At 47.1% G+C, this 25,283-nt stretch overlaps 1 protein-coding gene across 1 annotated transcript in view; it reads left to right on the top strand.

Annotated features, from left to right (window-relative positions):
• The window catches only part of ABCA13 (ATP binding cassette subfamily A member 13), a 320,465-nt gene that overhangs the window by 10,399 nt on the left and 284,783 nt on the right, over window positions 1-25,283 (top strand). The window contains exons 2-4 of the mRNA XM_045089507.1: window positions 7,392-7,485; window positions 11,320-11,443; window positions 23,425-23,579. Coding sequence (XP_044945442.1) covers window positions 7,392-7,485; window positions 11,320-11,443; window positions 23,425-23,579 — 373 coding nt within the window. The remainder of the gene's footprint in view (window positions 1-7,391; window positions 7,486-11,319; window positions 11,444-23,424; window positions 23,580-25,283) is intronic.

Raw genomic sequence — 25,283 nt, 5'->3', positions numbered from 1 at the left:
AAATTTTCTTTTACCGTCACTCTTGAGAGGTCATTTCTCTGGGTACGTAATTCTAAATTGATCGAGTTTCTCTAAGCCACCTACAGATATTTAACTTCTTCTCGTTTCTTGCTATTGATGAGTTCTTGGCAAGTCCAACCATTTCTCTGAGGTAGTGTGGCTTTATATCTTGAATTGCTATTGAAATCTTTCCTCGGACTTAGGCGTGGTGAATTTTACAGTGGGTTTGTGTTTCCTGGCAAGTGTTATGTTTCCTTTACCAATGGATTTGTGTCTTTTGTATGTTCTGGAAAGTTCTCAGCCATCTGTTATTTGAATATCGCCTTGCCTGCCTCCCCTCCATTCCCCTTGAAGGGACTCTCCTCTCTCACTATATCTTAACACTTAAAGATTCAAGTAAGGACTTCAATCTTCTTCTTCTTTTATTTTTTTACCAAAGATTTTATTTATTTACTTGACAGACAGAGATCACAAGTAGGCAGAGAGGCAGGCAGAGAAAGGGGGAAGCAAACTCCCCACTGAGCAGAGAGCCCGATGCGGGGCTCGATCCCAGGACCCTGAGATCATGACCTGAGCTGAAGGCAGAGGCTTTAACCCACTGAGCTGCCCAGGCGCCCCTTCAATCTTCTTTTTTATTTATTTATTTATTTATTTATTTATGGTCCCTCTCCTTGTCCCTGTTCTCTGGAGATCACTCTGGAAGACCAACAATGCGACAAAAACCGTGTTCTCGTGGCAGGAGTCCTGATGTTTCTAGTCAGTGTGCTTTTGGAAACAGAAGTGACATTATTGGATTTTAATATTTGTCCCACTTTTATTTTGGTTGGGTGTCATTGCCAAGATTTTCCCCCGTGGGGTTCATGATTAATGAATGATCGGTGTTTTTTCTTTTTATGATAGAGAATATATGTATGTTGGTTCACACTTAAGGGCCAATTTCGTTGGTTATCATATTTTTATCACACTTTCTCTTTGAACTTTGCCCATTTTGATGCGCTGGCATCTACCACTGAATGCTATTGGGATGTATTTGAGGCTGGACTGATTTTTTCCCTACTTGTTAATGAGTTGTTTGTTTTTTTTTTTTTTTCTCCCCCTCTGGATTCCTGTGGTATCCTTCTTTTGTCTTTGGAGTTCAAGAGCCATGGTTCAGTTATCGCTTCAATTTCCCCCCCGAAATACAGCATAGTCTTCTCGTCTTCAGATAAACTCTTCTCTATTTCCAAAAAGTTCTCCTGTATTCTATCTCTGGGAGTATTTTTTGTCACATTTTGCTGGATTCTCTACTTCAGGGATGCTCTTCTGTGTTTACAGTCCTACCTTTAAAAATGATTTAAAGAAAATCACTGTTGCTATCTCAAACTGATCCTCTAATGCAGAAATCAAAATTTAACCGGCGTCTCTTCTTTTTGTGTGGTTTCTGAATCATTTAGAATTACGCAGCGATGATTCAGTCATTGTTATGTGTTCATTAGCTCTGCAACCTCTCTTTTCATTTACTGTCTTTTTATTTTTTTTTTTTGGAGCTCTTGTTTTCTGAATGTTCTTATTAAATTGTTTTTCTTTATGAAGTGGTTGTAAAGAACTTCTTCATTTTCTTTGCATTGTTTACTTCCCGGTCATGCTTTATGACTTTGGTTTGCTTATTTGTTTCTTTCTCTCCGGAATATTTAGACAGCTGTTTCGTTCTTCCTTTTAATCTGTTTCATTCTTGGAGAGCTCAGCCGGGTGTTATATCTGTTCTCAACTCTCTTTTCCGTAAATCTGAGGCTGGTTTGATTTCTCCCTCAAACTCTAGCGCAGTCTCTGAAGACACCCTATATGGGCCGATTTTCTGTGCAGGAGGGATGGTTGGGATGAGAGTGGAGACGGGCAGGAGGCCAGGCTGCCAGTGAGAGGATATGCAGACACTATTGCACCAGATGGGCTCTGTGCTCTGGTTTGGGATTTTGTCCAGTGTTTTAGCCACGTTCATTGCATCCAGTTGGGGAAATGGTTCTCCAGCTCTGGATTCTTTCCACCTGATTATGTGAAGCCGTGGAAGCTTCTCCAATGGAGTCAAGCTCGTTGCTCATTTCTCTTTTGCATTTCTCGTGCCCAGCCACATTTCCCTGACTCCTGCCAGAGGGAGAGAGGCGACGCCTTGAGAGTGCTCACCCCACAGATGCGGGTGTCGGGGCCGGGGTCCTGGGATTGCAGGTTGCAACATTACAGCTTTGGAGGTGTGGGGCTGAGTCAGGACTGACCTGTCATGGGCTTGCTTGATCTGCTCCAGACTTGTTCCTTGGCATTTTTGTACTTTTTGTATTATGGAAAGACATGTCATCTGTCTTTCTCCTCTACCTTCTTTTCTTTTTCTCCCCTCCTTTTGTCTGGGAGGAGAGAACGTTTGTAAGGAAGTGTCCATATTTTATGCATACGTGTCTGTGTATGGAATGCTAAGGTCTCAGCAAATGCCACTGCCCTTCAGCCGTGCTTTTAGGAACCAAGGAGGGCCATCCATGGAAGTCGTGGTAAGGGCCACTTCGGATGTGGAGGTCGGGGCACAGAACCGGGCACTTCTTCTATCTCCTGGTGGGAGTTTCTGGCCCAGGACTCTAATGTGAGGTTACGTGACTGGGGGGCTGCTGGTTTACGAGCATAGACGGGTTCCCCATCTGATTGCTCTTGAGAGCCTTGGACAACACGAATGTGCTCTGTTCTCGGCCCTTCCTAGTGCAGGGAAACCACTCCTGGTGGACCTGAGGTGTGGGCCACGGTGGGAAGCCTTCCCATTTAGCAGGAATGGGATGAGAAATGTCAGACAAGGGGCGCCAGTGTGGCTCAGTGGGTTAAAGACTGCCTTCAACTCAGGTCATGATCTCAGGGTCCTGGGATCGAGCCCCGCATCGGGCTCTCTCTCAGCAGGGAGCCTGCTTCTCCCTCTCTCTCTGCCTGCCTCTCTGCCTGCTTGTGATCTCTGTCTGTCAAATAAATAAATAAAATCTTAAAAAAAAAAAGAAAAAGAAATGTCAGACAAGACTCCGGGATGATGAGGACAGACCAGATGAAGAGCGTGATACAAAGCTGTGATGAGCGAGAGCAGGCAGCCTCTGCAAGCTTTCAGAGAAACAGTCTCATGAAAGGCGGCGATTCACGCGCTCACAATGGGCAGTGACACAGCAGAACCCGCTGTTCAGAGACTTTGCTTCTGAGCGGAGTTATTTCAAATTCCGAACAATGGGAGGTTTTTTCCACCTGGGCTTTTCCGAGCAGCCGGGGATGGGCTTGTAATCAGAGACCCAATACAGTTTTTTGAAGTTAACCAGGGTTCTGTTTTATTTCAAGATCGCCAAGAAACTTCTCAAGTATACGATGTGGAGTTTTATATTTTTTGACAATGTTATTTCCATTTGAAACTGGAGATCCCCCTTTGACTTGAGCGTGGGAGGGGTAAGTAGCTTCATGGCTGCTTACCGCCTATTTTAATTCTTCTGTGACAAGGCCCCTTAAATGATGGTGGTCTTCCCGTGTAGGAGAAAGAAAATCCAGGTGCTAGAAATGAAAAGATTGATACATGGATTGCATCAGAGATTTTGATAATAAGAAGGCAAATAAGACACTGGAGAAAATATTTGCAATACTTTAAGCCAACAAAGGACCAATTAAGGAATTCTTCAATTCAAAAAGAAAATAGGGAAAAAAAAAGAAGAAGAAACAATGATGCACAAATGAGTTTAAAAAAAAAAAAGGCCGGGAGTGCCAGGGTGGCTCAGCCGGTTAAGCATCTGCCTTTGTCTCAGGCCATGATCCAGGGTGCTGGGATCCAGCCCCAAATTCGGCTCCCTGCTCAGTGGGAAGCCTGCTTCTTCCTCTCCCTCTGTCGCTCCCCCTGCTTGTGTTCTCTCTCTGTCAAATACATAAATAAAATCTTAAAAAAAAGGCAGAAAGAAAAAATGCATTGAATGGGCTCTGAAACAGTAAGACTCTCTCTTTAGTGTTAGACTGAGTGTCCTCAAGTTCTTGACCTGTATAGAGTCCTGTTCGTGCGTTACTGACTGTCTAGCCTGTTTTGTGTCTGACTGTAAACTTTCGTTCTATATAGGTGTGTGTGTGTGTGTGTGTGTGTGTGTATGAATATAATAGAAACATGGATACAGGGAAGAATGAGAATTAATGGACAAGGAATTATTATATACTAATCCATGAAATGCTTGACCTAAATACTTAAAGAAAAATTCTTTTTGCATCTTGGTTTGATAAAACATGGACAGACATTTAAAAGCCTGTTAATCTCGGGTGCTACTGAGTGTGGGATCAGAGGAAAGGTGGCTGGTTTAGCTTTTACTGAGGGCATGTTGGTTGTGGCTATGCAAATTAAACATCATACACACTTTGACTCAGTGGTCTCACTTGGTAGTGGTACTCCATAAAGAGACTTACAGAAGTCAGCCAAACGTGTGCAGAAATTCATGACAGTGATGTCCCCACACAGAAGACTGTGTAAGTTTCCATAAATAGGTGGTAGGTTGAATAAGTTAAATTCTATAGTAGGTTATTGGGCACTTTTTAAAAACAATGAGGTGGGGACACCTGGGTGGCTCAGTCAATTAAGTGCGTTGACTTGGGTCGTGATCCTGAGGTCCTGGGATTGAGCCCTGAGTCAGGCTCCCTGCTCAGTGGGGGACCTGCTTCTCCCTCTGCCTGCTGCTCCCCCCGTTTGTGCACACACTTTCTCTCTCTGACAAATAATTAAATAAAATCTTAAAAAAATAAATGAGTAAAGTAAAAACAATGAGGTAGATCTATAAGGGCTGATATGAAAAATTGTTCCCCAAAACATTACCTATGTGTATGCATTTTTAAAGATGCGTTTATTTATTTGAGAGGGAGAGCATGCAAGGGGGAGGGGCAGAGGGAGACGGAGAGAGAATCCCAAGCAGACTCTGCACTGAGTGTGGAGCCCGATGTGGGGCTCGATCTCACCACCCCACAATCACCACCTGAGCCAAAAACCAAGAGTTGGATGGTTAGATGACTGCACCCCCAGGTGTGCCCTGCTGATATAGGTTTTTAAAAAAGAATTCAGGAAACTGTTCAGAGAATTTATCCTTTGGGAGAATGGTTGTATTCTCTCTGTACTTTTTGAATTTCCTAACCAAGCATGTATGTAATTATGTATAACATCAGAAGTTATTATATGGATGTTGGGTCCAAACCATTTTGTTTTCTTTCTACCTCTCTGTCTAAAAAAAATGGCTGCCATATGTCATTTAAAAATTTTTAACTACCCCCCCCCCAAATTCATTATGTATTTATCCTTCTTAATTCTGTCCAGTCATTGTTGAATTTGGGGACGTTTTCTGCTTTGCACACCTGTGTTCAGAATTAATCAGGAAATCCCCCCCACTACAGCTCTACTCCCAGACTTCAGGAAAGGATTATTTGTTAGCAGAGAATGAACAAGGTGACCTTAACGATCTGGTGTCTTCTGAATGCTCTGACCTCTCTTCTGGTGTAATTACCATCCTTTGAGTCAGAGGGTGGCCTCCTGCAGACGATTTCCCTCTTCTTGGGACTATGATACTGAAATCAGTAATTGGTCAGAAACTTTGCGTAATGACACACTTGCTGGCATGAGGAGTATTACTCCAGGAACTGTTTCAAAGACGGTGATCTCTTTTCTTCTTTTTCATTTATTTATTTTTTATTTTAAAGATTTTATTTAGTTATTTGAGAGAGTGAGTGAGAGTGAGGGAGCACAAGTAGGGGGGAGGGGCAAAGAGGTGGGGAGAAGCAGACTCTGTGCTCAGCAGGGAGCCCGATGTGGGACTCGATCCCAGGACATTGGGATCATGACCTGAGCCAAAGTCAAGACGCCTAACCAACTGAGCTAAGCAGGGAGCCTGATGCGGGACTCGATCTCAGGTCTCCAGGATCATGACCTGAGCCGAAGGCAGTTGCTTAACCAACTGAGCCACCCAGGCAGCCTGAGGATTTTCTCTTAATTAGTTTTTCACTGGTTTATACCTTGGGTGTTTCTTTCTTAAATAAATTCCATGTATCCTTGTGTGGGTTTTTGTTGTTGTTGTTGTTTGTTTGTTTTTTGTTTTTTGTTTCTTTTTTACTTTAAAGATTCAAGGCTATGCAAGTTATTGCAATCCTTTTCCGTAGCTCCTTTTTTTTTTTTTTTAAAGACTTTATTTATTTACTAGACAGAGAAAGAGAGTACAAGCAGGGGGAATGGCAGGTGGTGGGAGAGGGAGAAGCAGACTTTTTCTCTGAGCAGGGAGCCCAACACAGAACTTGATCCTAGGACCCTGGGATCATGACCTGAACCAAAGGCAGATGCCCAACTGACTGAGCCACCCAGGTGGCCCCTTATCTATAGATCTTTTGTTATCTATGTGAAAAGATTTGACTCCAATTATCTGAATTTTAGGAATTTGTTCCAATCTTGAGAAAACAATTCAAAAGAAAAATTACTGATAAAAAATATTCACTGGTGGGAGAATGTGACTTACAGTATGCCCATTTGGTAAGAAGGTTACGCAACCAGTAAAATGTTAGTTATGAACCTTGTGTGGCAACACTAGAAAACACTCAGAAGGGGCACCTGAGTGGCACAGTAGGTTGGTGTCTGACTCTTTATTTCGGCTCAGGTAATGATCTTGGGGTCATGAGATTGAGTCCTGTGCTGGGCTCCCTGCTCAGGGTGGAGTCTGCTTCTCCCTCTCCTGCTGCTCCTCCCTCTGCTTGTGCTTTTTCTGTCTCTCTTTCAAATAAATAAATGAACAAGAATCTTAAAAAAAAAAAAAGGAAAATACTTAGACAATGTGTGTGCCACTGCCATCTTTAGGAAAATGTCTATTGGATGGAAAAGTCAGGAATGTTCAAGAAATTAGAAAAATGTTGAGTACTTCAGTGGCTCAGTCAGTTGTGTGTCTGCTTCTTGATCTCAGTTCAGGTCTTGATCTCAAGGTTGTGAGCTCAAGCCCCATGTTGGGCCCAGCGTGGAGCCCACTTAAAAAAAAAAAAAGAAAAGAAAAAAAGTAAATTTGTTGGAATATGAGTAGTATGATTGAAGTTACTTATTTAATTTCTTTAATGCCATGAGATCTTGTCATAAAATAGGAATGTAGAGAAAGAAGAAAGACTTGGAAGACGTGCTTTTTGGGAGAACTCTAAGGAGGTCACTGTCATGGGGCTGGATGTGGTGATGAATGAACTGGGCCTCTTCAGTGGGCTCCTGTCTCAAATGACTGTTCTCAGAGATGCACCGTTGGGATGATGATGGCCTCCTTTAAAGGAGGCCTGACCTGGCCAGCGTGCCGTCCTGCAGGAACGGAGGATACCACCATAATTAGGAATTTACTCAAGCTCTGATTTTTTTTTTTAAATATCTTCTGCAGGTCCTTTCTCTTGCTGAATTCTTTTGGCCATGTATCCTGTTCATGATTCTGACAGTGCTACGCTTTCAAGAACCTCCCAGACACAGAGACAACTGTAAGTCTCACGTTCGCTGTGCTTTTTGAACTATGGAGCTCTGGAGAAAAGAAGTGCAGCTCTCTTTCTCTGTTCTTTATAGACTCTGAAGAGTTTATAGACTTTATAGACTCAGAAGAGTGGAATGAGTGAATATTCATTGTAATGTCATCATAGCTGTATCTCTGGGGTCATGCCAGTTTACCATCATTTTATTTATTTTTTCTCTTAAGAATAAAATTCACACATGTCTGCTTCATCTGGCAGAGAGATTTATTCCTCTAACTAAACTGCCTTTTGGGCCATAGGTTTCTATGCTCTCATGAACATGCAAAGAGGAGAAGACACCGTAAAAGTGGGAGATACAGGGGTGCCTGCGTGGCTCAGTCAGTTTGTGTCTGCCTTCAGCTCAGGTTGTGATCCTGGAGTCCTGGGTTCGAGCCCTACATTGGGCTCCCTGCTTGGTGGGAAATCTGCTTCTCCCTACATCCCTCCCCCTGCTCATGCTCTCTCTCCCTCTCAAACAAATAAAATCTCTTTGAAAAGTGGGAGATACATTTCATAGTTTGCCAGCATGATACTGATGGCAATGGTGATTATATGGAGGTGGGGATGATAGTGATGACGAAGATGACGGAGATGATAAAGATGATGGTGATGATGGTGATGATGGTGATGATGATGGTGATAATGGTGGTGGATGATGTGTGATGGTGATGATGTGATGGTGGTGATGATGGTGATGATGATGGTGATGGCAATAATAGTGATGATGTGTGATGATACTGGTGATGATGAAGACAGTGATGGTGATGATGATGATGGTGATGGATGATGTGTGATGGTGATGATGGTGATGGTGGTGATGATGATGATGATGGTGATGGCGATAATAGTGATGATGTGTGATGATACTGGTGATGATGATGACGGTGATGGTGATGATGATGATAGTGATGGTGATGCAGGTGATGATGATGGTGATGATGGTGGTGGATGATGTGTGATGGTGATGATGATGGTGATGGTGATGGTGATAATAGTGATGATGTGTGATGATGATGATGGTGACGGTGATGATGATGACGGTGATGGTGATGGTGAGATGGTGGTGATGGTGATGGTGATGGTTATGATGGTGATGGTGATGATGATGATGGTGTTGAAGGTGTTGATGGTGATGAAGGTGTTGATGGTGATGAAGGTGGTGATGATGGAGGTGAAAATGATGGTGGTGACACACTGATAACCCATTACTGACTAACTTCCTCTGATTCAGGAACTTTATCAAAAAGACCCTTTGTTTGTCTGGTTTGAAATCTTAACAGCATTGCCGCTTGAGAAATGACGGCCTGTTTTCTTTCTACTGGATTTATGCCACTGGAAATATGGATATTGTGGTTAATTCTGAAAATGTTACAGGAACTGGCTTGGCTGGTTTAGCGTCTGCCTTTAGCTCAGGTCATGATCCCGGGGTCCTGGGACCGAGCCCCAAGTCGGGCTCCCTGCTCAGCTGGATGCTGCTTCTGCCGGCTTCTCTGCCTCCTTGTGTTCTCTCTCTCTGTCAAAGAAATAAAATATTGAAAAAAAAAAAAAAAGGAATGGGCTTTATGTAAAATAGCATGTCACTATCCAAAATAATTTATTTACTCATTGGGCAACCACGCGTTGCGGCCCGGTCATGTCCAAGGCCTTGCTGAGGATAGCGTAGTGGACAAGCCATTCTCCCTGTCCTTCTGGAACTTGCTTTTGGGCCAGACGAGTACAGTACAGTGGCAAAAGTGTCACGTGAGTCCAGAGGGCGGGTGGCCAAGCCATGTGGGGAAAGGCTACCGGGGAACTGGCCCGTGAAACTTTGCTGGACTAAGGTGTGCAGGAGAGGAAAGAGCCAGGCAGGGCAAGCAGCCTGGGGAGAAGTGGGACTAAAAGGAGTCCCAACGCCCAAGAAGCAGGACGGGGCTGGAGGAGTACACATGCAGGTCACATCCTTCAAAGGCTTTGTTTGCTGCCGAGGATGGTCAACCCCTAAGGGCATGTGGGAGCCCGAGACCCTGGAGCGTGAAGACCTGAGGGATGGGCCTGAGGAAACAGTGGAAAAATGTTTTTGAGTGTTTTAATGTCAGTAACAGCACTGAAAGGACAGTACAACGTCCGCTAGTCAGTCCCGGTGGCCCCACGGGAGGAGCCGCCTGTGATGTTCCTTATCTGACTACTCGCTGACACCCGGTCCGGCCGTGGTCATCAGGAACACTGTCCCTGCCAGAAAGTGGCGAGGAGACCCCTGAAGATGCTTCTGAGACGTGGGTGCCGGTGAGCGACGGCAGGGAGGAGAAGGCTTTGTCAGAGCCTCGAGGGGGCCCGGGAGCCACAGTCCCGGAAGGACCACGCCTGGAAGCCTCACCTTGCCACCCCCAGGCTGTGCGGACGTGGGCACGTGAGCTCGCTTCGGGGAGTCTCTTCTCCGTGACAAGAAGCGAATTTTACCGGCTTCCGGAACTGTCCGGAGGACTCAGTGAGAAAGCCAGTTGTGAGGGTCCCAGCACAGGGCTTGACCTACAAGAGGGGACCGACATATTCGTAACCCCTCCCCCACTCTTCCCACAGTCCCCACGCCAGGTTGCTAGTCTTGGAGACAAAGTACGTCCAGGACTAGAGTCGTCTATCGCTGACCCGCTGAGCACCCGCTGTGGGGGCCACCGTTCCTGACACATGTCCCTGAGGCAGGGAGGACCCAGAAATCACAGTCGGGAAACATGCTTCTTCCTACTAGCTGGGGCTGTGACCCCACATCTCTGTCTGGTCTCCTTAGCGCACTGAGCCTTGTGTTAGCTAAGATCTCCATTTGCCTGTCTAGCTTAAAAGCCTGATCATTCATTTTTGTTCATTCATTCATTCGTTTGCTTGTTCATTCGTTCATGGATTCACACATCCAATGATTACTGACTGTCCTCTGCACGTCAAACATCATGTTGAGTGAACCCTGGGCATCGTGCGTCTCCCTGTCTTGGAGAGCATGATCCTTTCCCGGACCAAACTGGATTCACGGTGAAAGCCTTCCCCCGGTTCTACGAGCTGCTCCTGTTAGATCAGGAACTTCCAAGCTGCCCGCACTCCTCAGCATCCCCACCATTGCCGTCCAACCATCGGGGGCCTGGAGGGTGGGCAGGGCGGGGGGACACGGATGGCCCACGCATGATCAAGCCAGGTGCCTTGTGGCAGCATTTGTCCCGAAAACCCTTGCATCCTATCCACTTTTCTTAAACTTCTTTGCGTTATATGATCTTTAACAACTAGATATGATCTTTAACAACCTCCGTCCCGTGCGTGTCTAGGGAGCACTGTATCTGGAGGCAGGGCTGGAGAGGGGGCAGAGCAGGGAATACAGCGACCTGATGAATCTTGGTGTTCTAAGGCCACGGCCTTGCAGCGTGAGCGCGGACCCCGGGAGAGCTGCTCCGTAGGAAGGCTTCCTTCCTTTCCTGTCTCCCTCCCTCTCACTTCTTTGAGCTCTCTGACTTTTATTTTTGTATTTTCTTAAAGATTTAATGTCTTTGTTTGAGAGAGAGCAAGAGAGAGCATGAACGGGGCAGGGAAAGGACAGAGGGAGAGGGAGAAGCAGGCTCCCCACTGAGCAGGGAGCCTGATGCGGGACTCGATCTCAGGAACCCAGGATCATGATCTGAGCCCAAGGCAGACGCTTCACGGAGGGAGCCATGCAGGCATCCCCAATCCTTTAAATTAATTACAAGATTAATAACAGAATAACACTGTCTAAGACACTACCCTTCTGACGAATGCGCATTGATGTCTGGTCCCGGTTGTGTGAACTAGTTTCTTCCTTGCCTCGACTCTCAGGTTTTTTGCAAGCCCGGGACCTGCCCAGCCGAGGCGTGTTCCCCTTTGTTCAGGCCCTTCTCTGCAACACAGGCTCAGCCTGCAGGAACAAGAGCTATGTGGGCCCGACGGAGCGCCATTTGCGGTAAGAGAAACACACGCGCCGCCTTTGGAACTCACGGGAGCGGGCGGGATGCTTTGCGGAAAGCCTCATGGTTCGGGGGAGGTCGGAGAGCCTGCACAGGCCATGGTTCGGGGGAGGTCAGAGAGCCCGCACAGGCCATGGTTCGGGGGAGGTCGGAGAGCCCGCACAGGCCAGGATTCACGGTTACAAGATGATCAGTGGTGGTAAGTGCAGATTCCCATGAGAACGTCTGCGGTAACGACTGGTTTCGGGAGGTCTTCTCACGGCTGTCGCTGGGACCACAAAGCGACCGCTGATTCACAAATGTCACTTGCGGGTAAGTTTGTTTTCTGTAGCTGAGACATCCGGCTTCGGAATTACTCTTTTGGCCAACAGTGCATTTTGGTGCCGGATGCCGTCAAGCCAGCATCTGTGAGGGGTTCCCACTGGGGTTTTCCTGCTGTGCTCTTTCGGACTTGGCTCCTGTGTGGCTATGATCAGGTGAACACAGTGGTGTTTACCGCCTTCTAGTTGACCTACCTGGGACAGGTGGCAATTCCTCGAGCCAAGGCACCCTGTGGCAGCCTGGCGGGGGGGGGGGTCTTTTGGCATCAAAGACCATATAGAGAAAGGGCTTATGTGTGTCCTGGGAGAAGAGTCAGGAAAAGGGGGGTTTGGCTTTGAGGATCCTGAGTGCTCTCGAAGCTTCTTTCAGCAGAGGTAGAGACCAAGGGAAGGGGCTGATGGGTCGACTGGGCCAGGCATGAAATCTGGGTTTGGTTTCGTCTGCGCTTCCCGGCGTTGGCTGCTCTACCACCTCTCCCATCTTCATCTCTCCACTTGCAGTTACAAGCAGAAAAAGGGAAGTTTCCAGGTCATTTTGGACACATCTGGTACGGTGTTTATCCGGGGTGCTTAGAGATGTTTTTGCGACAGGTGATCTAAAAGTATGACAGAGAGAAAATCATTCAGGAGCCGTCTGAAGTCTTAACCCCGGAGCAGTGAGGCGTCTTCTTGCGTGCGAAGCGAGGGTAGGAGTATACAAGTGTAAAGGCCTCTTGCTGGTTTAGGTTTAGGAGGCCTCGAGCTTGCCGGCCTCTCTGCCCCAGGGCCCCGCATCGCTTCCTCCCTCAGAATGGACACCGAGGTGCTGTTGAAGTAGGAGACGTGGGCTTTGCCCCCAAACAATGGCCCCGTTCTTGCTTACTTCTGGGCATCTGTGCACGTTCCTCGACCTCTCTGAATCTCGGGTCTCGCTTCCCTGCCTCCAGCGCCATGAGTTTGGAGGACAAAGTCCAAGAGACCCCTGGCACCATGCGTGGCCCGGTAGTGATAGCGAGTTCTTGTTGCTCGGCTGTAACCGTGAGAGACTGTGGGTCCTCACCACGAAAGAGCTACCCTCTTTCCCCCACCGTGCTCACCACTTCCCTACCCCCTCCTTCACTTCCCTGAAATGCAGGGACTGTCCCAAACCTGCTGCCAGGGTTTCGCACCTCATCCAGGGGGCCCCCTGTGCCTGGAGGGGGCAGCAGGGAGCAGGAATGAAATGCCTCTGGGCATCTACAGGTGCCTGAGGCAGTGGTCTGACAGGTGCAAGATGAGGCAGAAAAAGACACCCGCAGACAGTGCTGGGGACAGACGCAGGGGAGTGAGAACACCGCCTCTTGCAGCTCCCAGCTGGGACCTGCCACCTGGCCGTACTGCGGGCTTGTCCCCCTCTTGGTTCAGCTGTGAACGGCCTTGACCTCCAAAGCTGTGCCAAGACTCCCTTCCGATCGCCCTGCGGTGGGAACTGGCTCAGCTTCCACGTGTCAGAGAGCCCAAGTGTCCGTTTCAAGTCTCTTTAAACGTTATCACGGTGAGTTTTGTGTGTGGATTTTCACGCCCTTTGTCATGCCCCTGGGAAAGTTCATCCTGGGCACAAGTCCCCTGTTTCACCTGCTGGAGGAAGTGAGTATGAAAATCGACTTCTGCATTTGTGACTTTGTGGGGAGCTTGGCCTTGGCCCTGACAGGAGGGTCCCAGGGCTCCCGCGTGAGTCATCCCGGGATGCAGGTTAAGCGGACGTTCTCACTCGGTGTCCAGCATCATTCCTGTGCTTTTAAGGCAAAGCCATGGCACAAAAGCACATCTCATGCCCACATACCCATCGCCCCCTTTCTATGTGGTCAGCTCCGTGGCAGACAGCACGCACCCCGGGACTGTCTTCTCTCTAGTGTGGGGCGCCCTGCTCTCCCGCGGTCCTCATGCCCTCCTGTTGGCTCTGTCCTGTTTCTTCCTTCTCAGGTCCACCCCGAGCCCTGGAGGATCCCCTCCAGTCCCTCCTGCCCTGCGGTCTGACTCCTGCCGCTCCTCCCGGTTTCTGGGCTTCCTGAGCACGCTTTGCACCCTGCCCTGCGTGTCGGCCCCGTTTCTGCCTTTCCACTTCTGTCCATTCCAGGCTCCTTTACAACGAGCCGAAGCCTCGATCTCCTTCCAAGGCAGCTAAGAGTTCCATCCTTGTCCCTTCAAAGGATGGAGGATGCGGGGGACGTCCAGGAGTCCAGGTGCTTAGTGGGAGTCCAGGAGGATTCTGTCCATGCTCATGGCCCCGTCGGTCCTTCTGCGATTACACATTTCTGTCCCCTCCCCGTTACGTTCTCCCTCCTCTAGCCCTCACACTGTCAGGCTTTACCCCTCCGTGGTCACAGGTCCCCTTCCACAGGAAACCCTGGCCCTGGAGTAGTTTTCTTTGTGGCCTCTCTGTGGCATCGTTGTTAGGAGTGTTTCCTTCCGGACTCTGTACCCCTGGACTTGTTCCACCAGACCAGAGGCCCCTGGGGTTGATCTTGTTCCAGACGTTTTGGGTCCCCTCTCCATTCGTGACCTCGGAAATGAAGGGGAATCATCAGGGTGTTGGGAGACGGGAACATCAGGATGCCCTTGTCTGTGACACTGACGGACCTGCATGGTTTCTATGGGGCTGCAACCATGGAACTAATTTCAACTTCTTTGTCGCCTTCAGGCCCTTTCCTTCTCCTTTACAGTTTCCTCTCTAAGGAGCCACAGAGGAAAGTCAAGTTCACAGCATCCTGGGGGTTATGTCCAGGCCCCTTCCCGGAGCTTAGCCAAGAGCCCGCCCAGCACCAGTACTGGCTCAGCCCCTCGGCTCTGCTGGTCCTCTGCTCTGGGGGTGTCATCGGCTGGATCGGGCCAGGGCCTTGTCTCATGGCTGCTGGCGCCATGGTTCAGTGCAAGGGTCTCTATCTTGCTCTCTCCACGCTGCACGGTGTAGAGGCCCTCCATCGTGTTGATCTGTTCCTTGCTCAAGGATGGGTGTGCCGCTCATCTCCCCTGGGATGGGGGTTTCATGGGCGTTTAGTTGCATAACACACCCCTGCACTGGTTCCTAGAGCACGTGTACAATGTTCTGCTCCTCACGGCCGTGTAAGAGGGGCCCAGACGCCCCACTTCTTGCTGTTACTTTCAGCCATTCTCAGGGTCAACTTGCATTATCCGAGTGTAGTTTTGACATTTTTCTAATCATGAACGATGCAGTCATACCGTGATTTCTAAGAAACAGGTCTGTGGTCATCTGACTGATGGTTTTCATCCCTGATTTCTGGCTCTGGACCCCCAGTCTGGGGGGATTTCCTAAATTTAGCTCAGGATTTGTCTTTGTTTTGCTAATCATGGTGATTTGGGGTCCCTCCTCGGGTGGGGGTAGGGTGGGGGTGGGTACTGGTTGCCGGGGGAGCCAACCTGGTGATTAGAGGGATGGATCTTTCAGGCTCCACTCCCCACCCCTCCCCCTCCCTTCCCAGGAGGGGTGAGGGGTTGAAGGTTCAATCTGCCAATGGCCCATGATTTAATCAATCCTGTGCATGTAAGGGGGCCCTCATGAAAACCCAAAAGGACAAAGTTCGGAGAGCTTCTGTGTTGGTGACCACAGGGAGTTTGGGGATAGTGCTTCCTGGGGAGGCAGGGGAGCCCTGCACCACCTCCCCAGACCTCTTCTGGGGCAGCTGTTCCCTCTGACTGTTGGCTGGTATCTTTCGTTATATCCTTTAATAAACTGGTAAACCTAAGTGTTTCCCTGGTTCTATGAGTCATCCCAGCAAATTAATCAAGCCTTTGGAGGGGACCGTTGGAGCCTCCAGTGTGTAGCAGGTGGTGAGAAGCACCATTGACAACAATGACAACGGCTGGCGTCTGGAGAGGAGTTGGGACGGTGCTAGGGAACCGAGCCCTTCACCTGTGGGGTCTGATGCTGTCTCTGGGTAGATGGTGTCAGAAGTGCACGGAATCCTTGGACACTCTGCTGGTGTCTGACGATTGTTTGGTGTTGTGAAGAGGGCGGGGACCCTCCACATGTTGGATTTGGGTCTGGGAGCCATAAGAGAGATGGTGAATTCTCTTTTCATGTATTTACTGGCCATGTGAACTTTGTATGTGTGAAGTGTTTGGTCAAATCTTTTTACAATTAATCGCTGCATTTTAGTCTTGGTTTTTATTGAATCCTTAGGGTTCTTTACATATTGTGGATACAAGTCATTGATGTGAAAGATGTATCATGACTATTTTGTTCCCAGCTGTGACCCGTCTTTTGAAGAGCAGCAGATTTCTTGTTTGTTTTGGTGCTTTTTGTGTTGCTTCCTAACGGGATAATTTACCTCAGTTAAGGTCTTGAAGATGTCCTCCTAGAGGAAAGAGGATTTTTCTCTTTCTTTTAGAGGTTTTACAGTTTTAACTTTTTGTTTAGGTGCACGATCCATTTGGAGTTAATTTTTATCTACGAGGTGGAGCACGTGTTGGACTTTACCTTGTATTTTAACTTATGGGAGCTCAGCTGTGCTAGTACCATTCTTCGAAAAGGCTATCCTCTGCCCACTAAACCATGTTGGTGCTTTGGTTAAGAGCTGGCTAATCCAATAATAATATGGTAGTTGTGTTGCTGCACTCTCCTATTTTAGTGATCCTATGACAAATATTCTTAGTAACCATCACTGTAGTGAAGGTCTCGAAATGAGGTCTCAAAATAAGACCTTCATCTTCATTATGTTTTTCAAAATTATTTTAGTTCTTCTAGCTCTTGAATTTCCATGTAAACTTTATTTTATTTTTAAATATTTTATTTATTTATTTATCAGACAGAGAGAGAGCGAGAGCAAGAGCAAAAGCAGGGGGAGCAGCAGACAGAGGGAGAAGCAGGCTCCCAGCCGATCCGGGAGCCTGATGCAGGGACTCGATCCCAGGACTCCAGGATCATGACCCGAGCTGAAGGCAGCTGCTTAACCAACTGGGCCACCCAGGCATCCCCATGTAAACTTTAAAATCCTCTTGTTTATTCTTACAAAAAAGCCTGCTGGGATTTTTATTGGAATTACATTGAAAATAAATAAAGCCTTATAGAGAATTAATTCACATACCATAACATTGACCCTTAATTAAGGTGTGGAAGTTGATAGTTTGTGGTGTATTCACAGAGCTGTGCCTCCACCACCATAATTTTAGGACATTTTTCATCACTCCCCCCAACCAAAATAAATCCAAAGCACTTGTATTCATTAGCATTTCCTCCCCAACTCCCCAGCTCCTAGCCTACCCATCCACTCACCTGTTTTCTGGGGCTAGAGATTGGACTGCTCTGGAAGTCTCAGAGACGGAAAGACACCACTTACGGGTATTTTTGTAATTGGCTTCTTCCACTTAGCGGGACGTCTCGAAGGTTCCTCGCAGTGGGAAGTGTCGGCCCCTTCATTCCCTTTCATTGCTGCCAAGTTCTGTTGTGCAGCTGACTGAGGGGTTCCTACGTTTTGGCTATTGTGAATTACACTGCTCTGACTATGCATTTTAAGTTAGTGTAAGTATGAACTTAGGTTTTCGTTTGTCTTGGGTGTATGGGAGGTCAGATGACGACACTGTGTTTAATGTTTCAAGAAACTCATTGTTTACAGGATGGCTCTCTCCCTCTCCCCTTCCCAGCTGCGGTGCATAAGGGCTCAGTTGATCCATACCCTGCCCTGTCCTTCGGGTGTTGCCATCCGGGTCTCTTTGTGGTTTTGATTTACATTTCCCCGATGATTTATGATCTTGATGAACTTGGGCATCTTTTTTTTTTTTTAAAGTAGGCTCCATGCCCAACAAGGGGCTTGAACTCACAACCCTGAGCTCAAGACTCGCAAGCTTCACTGACTGAGCCACCCATGTGACCCTGTTCGAAAAACTCATAATGTGGACACTAACTGCTAGTGCCTTTGTAATATATCCCTTAGGACTTTCTGCATCCACGTGTTCTCGTTTACCCACTTTCTCTTCTGGGCACTGTGTTAAACCATCATAAATTCTGACATGATGTCTTTTCATTGGCAGTAAGTTCAAAATATTAACTGAATGCCACTTGTGGGTTATTTGTAGATCAGATGCTTTCTTTCTAAACATTTGAAGATTTTCCTTAAGTCTTTTTGTTACAAATTTATATGTAATTCCACTGTGGTCAGAGAACACTATGTGATTTCAGTCTTCTTAACTTTGTGAGGTTTTTGTTTTATTTTTTAACCGTCCTAGCCTATGCGCTCCTTTGATGAATATTTAATGTGAACCTGAACAAACAATTTGCCTTCCGCTGGTGGGTAGGATGTTGTGCAAGTCTTCAAGTCTTTAGTGATTTTCTGTCCACTTGTTCTATAAATTAACAAGAAAGGAACCGAAATCACAATTGTAGATTTTTCTTTTTCTTTTCAGTGCTTTTGGTTCTTGCTCTGTTTCCTTCAAAGCTCTGGTGTTAGCAGACACACATTCAAATTGTTAGGTTTTCCTCAAGGACTCATTTCATGTGACCGAGGGATGCTGTACTACTTATATGATGCACAGAATGTGGTTTCTTATGTATGCAACAAATAACATGCCTACTACACGATGTATCATAGAAGGATACGTAATCTCTTTCTCCCTGGTTATAGCCCGTGTTTTGAAGACGGCTTTGTTGGATATTTATGTAGATGTTGTAGTTTTCTTTGGCTTAGTGTCTCATGATAGATCTTTTCCCATCTCTTAACCTTTTGGCTGTCTGTGTCTTTACAGATTTGCAGTTTAGACAGCATATAGTTAATTCTCTTTATTATCCACTCTGACAGTCTTTGCCGTTTAATGTATGGACTATTTATACTTGATATATTGGATTTGTGTATTGGCACTTGCTTTCTCCTTTTATTGTCTCTACTATACTCTGGTTTTCCTCTTTGTTGCTTTTCTATGTAAATGGTGTAATTTTTATTTCACTTTCTACACTATTGACTTACTAACTCCAGTGTTTTGCTGTATTTTCCTAATGGACTTGGCCGCTTCATACTTGCGTATGTGTATCTGTAGGAGTGATTTCTAGAAGCAGAATTGTAAGTGAAGGGATGAATAAATTTTTAATTTTGATGGTGTTTTCCAAAGGCTCCTTTATGGAGATTGTAATATTCTGCATTCTGTCTCCCAAGATGTGAGGATAGTTTTGTTCCCCCTGTGGTGAAACCAGGAAAGATGTGGTTGAACTTCTACATTTCTGTCAGGAAACTGATGAGAAATGAGACATCAGTGCCGTTTTATTTGCTTTTTTCTTATTATGGGAATGTTGAACCTATTTCTGTATCTCCATGTACAGCTTCTACTTATTTTCCTAGGAAATATTTATTCATGTCCTTTGTCCATTTTTTCTCTTGATTCACGATTTTTTTCTTCTTTACATATTAAGGAGGTAAACCTTTTGTCGTATAAGTTGTAAATTTTGTTGCCTGAGTTTGACACTTATTTTTGACTTTATTTTTTAATCCATCTTAAAGTGATTATAGATATAAAGAGTTGTAAAACAGTTCATTGAGTTCGGTTTCCTCATATAGTGACATCCTCTGTAACTCTAGTATGATATCAAAACCAGGAAGTTGACATGGGTACCACACTGTTAAGTAGACTATGGGTCTTATTCTATTCTCATCACTTTTACATCCACTCATTTGTGTGTGTGTGTGTGTGTGTGTTGCTATACAATTTGATCTCTCATATAGGTTCATGTAACCACCATCACAATCAATATCTTGTATTGGTTTGATCAATGCATAGAAAATCCCCATGTTCTTCCTGTATAGCCGTGCTCACCCCCTATCCTCATCTTGTCCCCAGCAAGTGCTAGCATGTTCTGTGCCTCCCTACTCTTCTCCTTTGAGATATAATTACATATAAATTATATTATGTATCATACAGAATTTAGATACATTTATATAAGGTTACATAAGTTGAATTATATAGATTATATCTTCAGGAGATTGCTTTATCCTTTTCTGAAGATCATAATGCTCTTAAGGTCTGTTGTCTTATTGGGTGTGCCAACTGTTTATTCTTTTTTTTTGTTTGTTTCCAAAGATTTCATTTATTTGAGAGATTGAGAGAGAGAGATCATGAGTCAGGGGGAGGGCAGAGAGAGAAGCAGGCTCCCTGCTGAGTGAGAAGTCCGATGTGGGACTCGATCCCAAGACCCTGAATTCATGACCTGAGTTGAAGACAGAGGCTTTAACCCACTGAGCCACCCAGGCGCCCTTGACTCTGATGTCTTAAGAAATCATTCTAATTCTGTAGGAAATGGTCTTGTCCTAACTAACAGGGAAAAATAGCAGAGATGGTGAAAGAAAAATTTATTGCTTTATCTTGCTTGCTTGTCCCTGCAGCTCTTAGGCTAAAAATGAGTCCTATCCCGGGGTCAGGGGTGTTAGCTTTGCCCATCATTCTTATTTACAGACAGCTGGGTGCTGGATTCTGGGCTGAGGTCTTACGCACCTTCCCTCTGCTGACCCTCCACCAACCCTGTTAGGTACGTAATATTAGGGTCCTGTTTCAAAGAAGATTTTCTGGGGCTCCTGCATGGCTCAGTCGGTCGAGCATCTCACTTTTGACCTCAGCTCAGGTCTTGATCTCAGGGTTGTGAGTTCAAGCCCCACGTTCCACACTGGATGTGGACCCTACTATGTAATTCAGAGGACTTTTCAAGGGACACACCATTTGAGAAACACTATGACCCCACGGGAACCTTTCGTTGGGAACCTGAGGGGTGGACCTGAGCAATTTTCCTGCTTCTGAGATCCTTAGACCGTTTTCCGGAAACGTGTGAGTGAGTGTTGCTAGAGCTGATCCTTGGCTCCTGGTCCTCTGAAAGGATGGTTTCATTAGTGGTCTGAGGGTGGAGAAGGAAGTTCCGTCACCTGGCAAGTGACTTTTCCTTTTCCTTTTCTTCCTGATTCTTTTGCAAGTGGCCTTTTTACGGGTCCTGATCCCACCACCCCCTACAGCGTTCTATACCTTGCGAGATATTCCTTGGTAACAGACCAAAGACACATCTGGACTCAGGAACGTGGAAATTGCTATCCACCCCAATCCTATTACAGTTCTGGGATTTCCCCGGAGCACCATGAGCACACACACACACCAATATTTAATCTGGGATTTTCTTTGTATTTTTTTCTGCTATAAACATTTCTCATGTTAGTAATAGTTCGTAATCTGGTTTTCCAGACAATCGAGGTAGTTTTGAAATAACAATTAGAAAAAAAAGTATGGGATGCCTGGCCAGCTCAGTCGGTGGAGCGTGTGACTCTTGACCTTGGGGTTGTGCGTTTGAGCCCCATGTTGGGTGCAGAGATTACTCAGAAATAAAATCTTAGGGGTACCTGGGTGGCTCAGTGGGTTAAGCCTCTGTCTTTGGCTCAGGTCATGATCTCAGGGTCCTGGGATCAAGTCCCACATCGGGCTCTCTGCTCAGCGAGGAGTCTGCTTCTCCCTCTCCCTCTGCCCCTCCCCTGCTTGTGCTCCCTTGCGTTCTCCAATAAATGAATAAAATATTTTTAAAAAATCTTTAAAAAAAGAAAGAAAGGAAAAAAAAACCCCACACAACCAGTTATTCACAGGGAAATTTGTCTTGAATTACAGTATTTTCTATTGTGTGCTAATTCTCTGGGTTCCCAGGAGAGCTTCCTTTTAATCCTTTATTCAGGAATGATAAGTGTTTTCTTGGGCTTTTAGAATTCTGACCCACTGGAGGTGAAGTGCGCCCTTTAACAGGTGAGGTTCCTGTGGGGTGTCAGTGATAGGTGACAGGTGACGGCGAGTGCATGGCTGGGAGGGTCTGGTCCTGGCTCAGCTGTGTCACTGTGCTCGCTTTCAGCAAACCCACTTTGACTCTCTGGGCCTCATTTCTTTGTGTCTAAGTGGACCTTGACCCTAAAGACCTTGAATTGGTTTTATCCACCGGTCAGTGTTGGTTGGATCTGTTCTGACCTTATTAAGGTTACATGACCGTGGCTGGGGTCATGCAAGCCCAGTCATGATCTAACGAGCTCTGCCACTTCCTGGTCAGGAAACATGTCCCCCAGTTTTAATTTTTCTTTGCCTTGGACACACTGCCTGTGATTGGACACCTGGTCACAACACACACCTAGCAGTTTGTGAAATGATTTCTTATTTTAAATCTGCTGTGTCTTATTGATTAAAAATAAGTTTCCACTGAATTGGAGACTCTCTGTAGACCGGATGGTCAGTGCAGATTCCAAAGATGGTGAGAAGAATTCTCTTTTATTTACTAGTTAATAAGTTAGTCAGAAAACCCTCTTTCCTGCCGTAGGTGAGATACGTAAGGTTAAGAAGAGGATAGGATAGCAATTTGCTCTCATTTTCCAAGAAGAATTGCATGGTGTGCGTTTTCCCAGCACGACATTAGTCCATGCACATCTGTGTCTGGAACTTCTGGGGGCCTCCACTCTGACCGTCCCCGCGGGACTCGCCTTCCAGGGCCCCGCTGTTGAGGTCAAGGGGACCCTCCTTCAAAGCACGTGTGGTTATGCGTGTGACTCTTCTGAGATGTGTCCTGGCGTTTTCCGCTGAGGTCACTGCTCTGACGGATGGTATTGCTTATGTATTTTACGTCTGTTGTCTGCTAGCGGTGAGATTACTCAAAGCGAAAATAAACTCAGAGGTAACTAAAAACACCCAAGGGCTTATTTCTCCCAAATGTGACAAAGGGAAGTGATACTGTGTTTAAAACCTCAGGAGAGAAGACTGTGAACATCCTAACCGAAAATGGGTCAGAGGCTTAAATATCCAGCTCCCTGCAGACCTCCTCCTCACGGCAGACCATTACCCCCTCCCCCAACACCACCCCCTGGGGAAAGGGTTCTCTGGCCTCGGTCCTGGTGTCCACGGGGCCTCAGAGACACCCCATGTCCCTGCACAGGTGTCTTGCTGTCCTGGGTGGAGACCCCCTTCCCACTGCTACCGTAGATGTCTTGCATTATTCCCTCGCCCCAAAGCTCCTGTCTTCACACCTGAGATTTGTCCTATCAGGTGTGCAAGATGTGCCGACGTGGAAATCCCTCCCTGGTGAGCCCTTTGCTGTCTCTAAGAATTGGGTCACCCTTGGAGGGAGTTGGCAGCAGTCAGCAAGGCCCCGGGGGTCAATGCCTCAGAGATACAGAGAATAAAAGGGGTGTGGCATCGCACTCCCCAGGGGGTTCTTTCCATATCCTCTCAGTCCCCTTCCAGGGGGATGTGCGTCTCCACCTCTCTATCTCCAAAGCCTGGTAGTCCGCTTCCACTCCATGCTCCTGAACCCCGCCTACACCCCACAGCCATTCTTCTGGAATTGAAAAGAGGCTCTGTCATCCCCAGCGATGCTTGTCCCAGGATGTGCTGGTTTACGTGGCAAGTGCCACGTAAACCAGACACGGGGAACCGCTAATATACAGACACAGGGTTGAGCATCACGGATGATGGACTGTCTCATCTCCTGCTGCTGGAGATTTTTGTAAAATGATCATTTCCCTTTGGGACGAAGGTCTCGGAGAGAGAGCTCTGCAGGGTAGGTGGTGGAGGCCTAAACGCGTGCCAGGTTGGTCAAGAGCGCATTTGTGCTAGGTCTCAAGAATCTGAAAAATGCCCAAGAATTGGGACCGTGTGTGAAGCAATCTTGTGATATTCATTCCACTTATTTAAAGTTCGTCTAGGTTCCAGGCTGCAAATGGCCATCGCGAGAAGGTCAACGACCTGGCCTTCCTGGAGGAGATACAGGACCTTGCCGAGGAAATTTGTGAAATCCTGGACAAGGCAAAAACCCTACAGGAACTGTGGGCAGGAAGATCCAAGTCTCCAGGCAAGTCAGTCTCTACCCAGACACGGGCTCACGGAGGCCGAGCACCCAGAAGGTCCTTCACGTCCTGTTTACGCCTGAGTTTGCCTCATGGCATCAGGTTGTGGGGTTGTGGGAAAGAGGTCCGCTCTCTGTGTGGGAGGCCCAGCCCCCGGGGCTCGTTGAGAGGCCACGTGTCTACCACTTCCTGCCTGGGAAGGCGCCCTGAGCGGGTGCAACCTTTGGAGAGGTTACAAGCCGTCCTTGCTGTGCTGTCTCCCTGCATGTCCCCTGCACACAAGCACGCGCGCACGTTCTCCAGATTCATCCCCTCCCCCGGGCTGAGCTGGATGGGTCTTCAACACAGTGATGCTTTAAGGTCCTGGAGGGTTATCTTGCTTGACAGATCTTTCGGGTTATGGGGCCAGATAGGTCTGTGCCTTATGAAGTGTGTCTACATCCTAGGAGGCCCTGACTCTTATTTATGAATCAGTGACAGAGACGGAGAATCAGATACAGAGCCGCTGGAGCCTGGATCACCAGCAGGGAGGTGTGGGCCGTGAGAGGCCACCCGTCTCCTGGCCCTAAGCCCGCCGTGGTTGTCAGCTTGAACAGCAAGCTGGAGCCCCAGCCCACCTACCCAACCCCGCTCCCTTAAATAGTATCCCGCCCTCCGCTATTAAATTTTAGCTAAACTAAATTTGAATTTCAGGGAAACCATGAACAGGTTTTTAGGATAAGCCTGTCTCCAAGATTATGTACTTAGAGTGAAAAGTATCCGTTGTTTACCTGAAATTCAAGTTGACCACTTCCCCCACCCGGGGTTTTCCCTGGTGAAGTCTGGAGACCCTCAGAACCCGCCTCCAGGGCTTCTCTTTATAGAGTTGGTGTCTTCTCACGGATTATATACAAGGGGGCAGGATCAAGAGCATGACTGGAAAACGGACAGCGAGGTGACACCAGGTGCTATTTCTGAGAGAGAAAGCAGCCCTCGTCCAGGGCCGGGCAAGGCCAGGCTGGTTTCACAACGGACCCAAACGCGTCAGCAGGAGACCAGAGCCCTTCAGAGACCAAGCGTTCTTCTATTAGGAACTGTCGCGAGATCATTCTGCTTTTATAAAATGTGGTGTTCAAATGAGGTTTTCTGTATTCTGGAAACAGAGAACTGTCTTTTTGTTTTGTTTTGTTTTTGTTTTTTTAAAGTAGGCTCCACGCCCAGCGTGGAACCCAGTGCAGGCCTTGAACTCACCACCCCCTGAGCTCAAGACCTGAGGCAAGATCAAGAGTCCGATGCTCGACCGACTGAGCCACCCAAGCGCCCCAAGAACTAGTTTTTTCTTTTTAACAAGAATTTCTATCTCCACTTTGTTTCCAGTTCCTTGCTGTTTGAGCCACTTTTCATAAAGGCCGACGCACCCGCCAGAGAAAACCTGTGTCTTCATAGGTGATACTTCCCGACACGGGCGTATGGGCCTGTCACTCCAGGGGGATTCCAGGGGCATCCTATCATTTAATTCAGTTCTGACACAACCACCTGGCGTGACTCATACCCCACGGGTAGGGGCTCCGTCCGCCAACCGCCCCACTTCAGACCCCCAATTCCAAGTCGTGGGTCCCAGGTACCCAGTTTTGTTCGATGTGACTACAAACCCCTTCTGGGGTTTGATTCATTTGCTAGAACAGCCCATAGAACTCTAGCTGGTTTACTACTTTTTTCTTTTCTTTTTT

The sequence above is a fragment of the Mustela putorius genome, unplaced genomic scaffold (assembly GCF_011764305.1).
Source record: "Mustela putorius furo isolate JIRA1106 unplaced genomic scaffold, ASM1176430v1.1 tig00003845_pilon_pilon_pilon, whole genome shotgun sequence".
Lineage (NCBI taxonomy): Eukaryota > Metazoa > Chordata > Mammalia > Carnivora > Mustelidae > Mustela > Mustela putorius.
The sequence above is the reverse complement of the archived record's forward strand: the minus strand, read 5'-3'. Positions and strand labels throughout refer to the sequence as shown.